Consider the following 3,787-nt stretch of genomic DNA (forward strand, 5'->3'; position numbering starts at 1 on the left):
TTTTACAGTGGGCAACGGAAATAAAAATCCATTCAAAAGTCCAAAACTTGCAAGGCAGAGACAAGAACCTTCTTAAATGAGTACTCTTCGTCCTATCAGACCATTTATATGAGCATTACTGGACAAGGGAGAGAACAAGGTCTTGTATTGCCATGCAGAGTCGATACATAAACTCATGCTAGAATGAACATTTCAGATGGTCCCTTCTCGTTCACCTCACTACAGCACCGCACCGATTTTCCATGGTGATCGTATAAAAAGACCCCAGAAAATCTGATGATTGCGCACCCTGGAGACATGATTCTGCTATTCGTCATTTGTGCAGTAACCAGAACTCCTCTGAAGTCCTTTCCTTCATTTCATACCAAATGTAAAACAAACAGTTAGAAATTTGCTTGTAACTGAACTAACACTTCAATACTAACCATCCAAGAATCGTACAAAAGGAATGAAGAAGTCCTAACCCAAAAGCTAATAGAGGACATCCGAGTCTGACCTAACAAGAACAGCCGAACAAATGATAACACACCAAACTCCCGACACAATCAACAAATCACTCCTGCATCTATTTCAGATACTAAGACTTCAAGTAGCGGGAGTGGTTACACACAAATATTACAACTTAGAATCCGATGAATTGATGGTCGAGGGGTTGACATGAAGAGACATGTTCTAGTTTTTCTCCTCAGAAAGAACGTACTTCAAAGCATCTTCACTGAAATACATCTTAAAGAGTCGAAAAGCTACTCTCAAGATGAACATTCATCCATCTTTGAGAAAGACAACTAAAGCCTCTAAACAAGGCCGACAAGAGGGAGTAACTGGGTAAAGATTGCAGCTATGAGGAGGTAGTCCAAAACAAGAGCTAAGACCCACCCCCACTAGTACCAAAGCACAGAACATTAGATTAACTGACAAGCAGTCACCCTTCCTTTATACTGCAGAACTTGCAGATTAAGAAAAACAAAAATTGCAATGGAGACTAAAGAGATATAAATGGATTATCACATGACAGAAGCATGTGAAATACAAGAATCACATGCTACAGATCACCCTATCATTGATCATCTGTTGTCTAGAGTGGCATTAAAAAATGCTTTTGGAAACAAAGAATTGGACGTGTCTTGTTGTCGAGAACAGTTTAAAACACAATTGTTCCAAACATGATGCATCCCCCAATCAACTTACATCAGCACACAAAGACTCCCTTTGGAATTAGGATGAGAGTGTTCCATATCACAAGGCCATCTGAGAATCTCTACTTAACTTCTTCAATATTCCTTCAAGGCATCCAAGACCAAACATTCCCAGCAATCAATATTAACATCAGATAAAAACTACACACCTATTGAGTCATTGGCTCCAGCTCCCCAAGATCTCTAGCCGAGCATTTTGATTCAGTAAATGGTATCTACCACCAGGCTGGTTTCAAAAAATTTGGTCGACTCATGCAAATCTTGTACATATATTTCTCTGTATGAGTGTCATAGGAGATGACTAAAAATCATTTCAGTCATATTGGTTTCCTCAGCTAAACAAAAAATCAAACAAAAATCAAAAACTGAAATTTTATGCCTTTCAAACCAATCTGCATTGGTAAAATAATGGAACCGCATAGACTGAAAGGCTTGTGTCAGTTATTGATTAGCTGACCCCGCTTCGTGAGGCATGTAAAGGAGGATAGGCCAATAGTTTGCAGATTAATCTACATTATGCAAAAGGAAGCTACTAAACATGCATTCAACTAGACAAGACACAGAGAGCTACCGAGATTATCTAGAGATAACAGAAAATACAGCTGCATCTGATAACTATGCAAGGGCAGATATATATATATATATATATATATATATATATATTGGAGCACTGGCAGCTAAACAGAGAAGAGGAGTTTATTTGCAGGAAATGCTGCTTCTGTGACTTACCACCTGCGTTACAAGAATTTCTCGATACTGGTGGTTAAGGTAGTTTGGGGAACAGCACCAATAATCGCCTCTTTCTTCTCACCATTTTTAAAGATAATAACAGTGGGAATGCTTCGAATCCCATACTCAGTTGCAATTGAAGAGCAATCGTCGGTATTAAGCTTGTAGCACTTGAGCTTTCCAGCATATTGAATTGCCAGTTCATCAATTACAGGGTGAATCATCCGGCACGGACCACACCATGGAGCCCAGAATTCAACCAGAACAGGGGATTCCGATTCCAGCACGAGTGACTTCCATGTTGCATCAGTAACAGCGGGCACTACGGTTCCAACACAAAGAGATGTGAGCCATTTCTACACCATAATTAATTCCAATTATTTAATAGTAAACCCTTATTTATGACTTCAATATCTAAATTTACAATTTTATATAAAAAAATTAAAAAATTAAAATATTAAAAATCACAAATAAAAAGAAAGAAAGAAAGAAAGATGGGATTTATGATCTGGACCTTTAACAGCAATGTCCTGCGCTTCACAAACGATCCTTCCAGCACAAGCGAGTCTAGAACTACTCTGACTCACAGATCCGAGAGAGCGATTTACAGTCGATGAAGAATGAAAGTGAATCTTAAGGCCTTTGAGTTGTGGGAAGCGAAGCGATCTCCGATTAATTGTTGAAGCAAAAGCAGTGACAAGCGTCGTAGTAGGTTTAGGCAAGACAGCAGAAGAGCGAGAAGGAACGGTCAGGGACTCAAGTACAGTGGCCATGTAGAGAATCGTATTATCAGCTCGGGATTAGGTCTCCAGAGATCGAGAGAATTGAAGAAGACCAGTGAGTGATGGAGAGAGTGACGGAGAGAGATGGGTGATGATGATGATGTAGAGAGATCTTGGTGAAGTAGCTGTGTTTGCATTTTTTTTTTTTATAAATTGTTTTCAAATTAAAAAATATTTTTTTAATTTTTAAAATCTATTTTTAATATAACTCAAAATTATATATAAAAATTTAATTTAAAATAAAAAAACCTGATATTTTTTAAAATACTTTTTAAATATAAATATAAAGACAGTCTTTATAATTCTCATACTTGATAGAGTTTGGTATATTAATTATTATTCAAATATTCAAGAGCTTGTTTTGGAAAAGGCAGTTTTAAGTTTATAAAAAAAAAATATTAATAGCTGTATTTTAAAAAAAGAGTTAAGTTTTGAAAGTTGTTTTTAAAGTTTTAGCACAAATAAAGATTATTAAAAAAATAATTGGAAAAAAACTTCAGGTATTCATAATGTTTAATCGAATGAATGTCATATTTAAATATATTGATGCTTTCATTATCTTATTAAATGGTTTGGGTATATTGAAAGAGATTTTTTATATTTTTTTGGGTCCAACTACATATTTACTATAAACCTATAGGTTTGTTAAATGTTAATGATTTTTATGATAAGTTGCTGTCTTTTTTAAATCATGTTGTGGAACAAAAATTTCTAACATTTTCAGCATGACAAATCATAATCTCTGTTGCTACTACTGAATAATTGATTGACCAACTATAATCTTTCATCCCTGTAATTGATCCCTCCATGAGTCGCATAAATTGATTAACTAAGAAAAGCCGTAAAAAAACTTATATTGGATTTGAGTTTTCGTTTAAGAAACCTTGTGCCTTTTTGTTTTATTAATAACATATTATTTTGTTTTTTTATCTCTTATATTTGTTTAAGTATGTTTCAGGTTTATTAGTGTTCAGTGTTTCAGGTGATATTTTTTATACTCTATCTTTGTACCTTAGGATATTGAGAACAACGTCTTATTTTGGTTAGGAGGAAAGTGTAGTAATTGATATTAAAAAAAAA

General features: G+C 35.0%; 1 protein-coding gene across 3 annotated transcripts; it reads right to left on the minus strand.

Annotated features, from left to right (window-relative positions):
• Window positions 1–2,829, minus strand: LOC105129200 (thioredoxin-like). 3 transcript variants are annotated; one of them, XR_843026.1, is made up of 4 exons: window positions 2,440–2,829; window positions 1,926–2,247; window positions 1,346–1,531; window positions 1–352 (listed from the first exon to the last, which is right to left on the minus strand). XR_843026.1 is itself a non-coding variant. In XM_011031165.1 (3 exons), the coding sequence occupies exons 1-2, from the start codon at window positions 2,696–2,698 to the stop codon at window positions 1,934–1,936; spliced, it is 573 nt and encodes a 190-aa protein (XP_011029467.1). In that variant the 5' UTR covers window positions 2,699–2,829; the 3' UTR covers window positions 1–352; window positions 1,926–1,933. The 3 variants fall into 3 exon arrangements, 2 of the variants coding, with proteins under 2 accessions (XP_011029467.1, XP_011029466.1); XM_011031165.1 differs by lacking the exon at window positions 1,346–1,531; XM_011031164.1 differs by lacking the exons at window positions 1–352; window positions 1,346–1,531 and having other exon boundaries at window positions 1,618–2,247.
• Window positions 2,830–3,787: the final 958 nt, after the last annotated feature.

This window comes from Populus euphratica, unplaced genomic scaffold (genome assembly GCF_000495115.2).
Source record: "Populus euphratica unplaced genomic scaffold, PopEup_1.0 scaffold86.1, whole genome shotgun sequence".
In the NCBI taxonomy this organism is placed as follows: Eukaryota; Viridiplantae; Streptophyta; class Magnoliopsida; order Malpighiales; family Salicaceae; genus Populus; species Populus euphratica.

What these genes read in the sequence shown, in the direction of transcription:
- LOC105129200 (XM_011031165.1), bottom strand. Translation starts at nt 2,698, where the DNA reads ATGGCCACTGTACTTGAGTCCCTGACCGTTCCTTCTCGCTCTTCTGCT. An exon ending in GCAGGACATTGCTGTTAAAG is followed by an intron (nt 2,248 to 2,439) that starts GTCCAGATCATA and finishes TTGGAACCGTAG; the next exon opens with TGCCCGCTGTTACTGATGCA.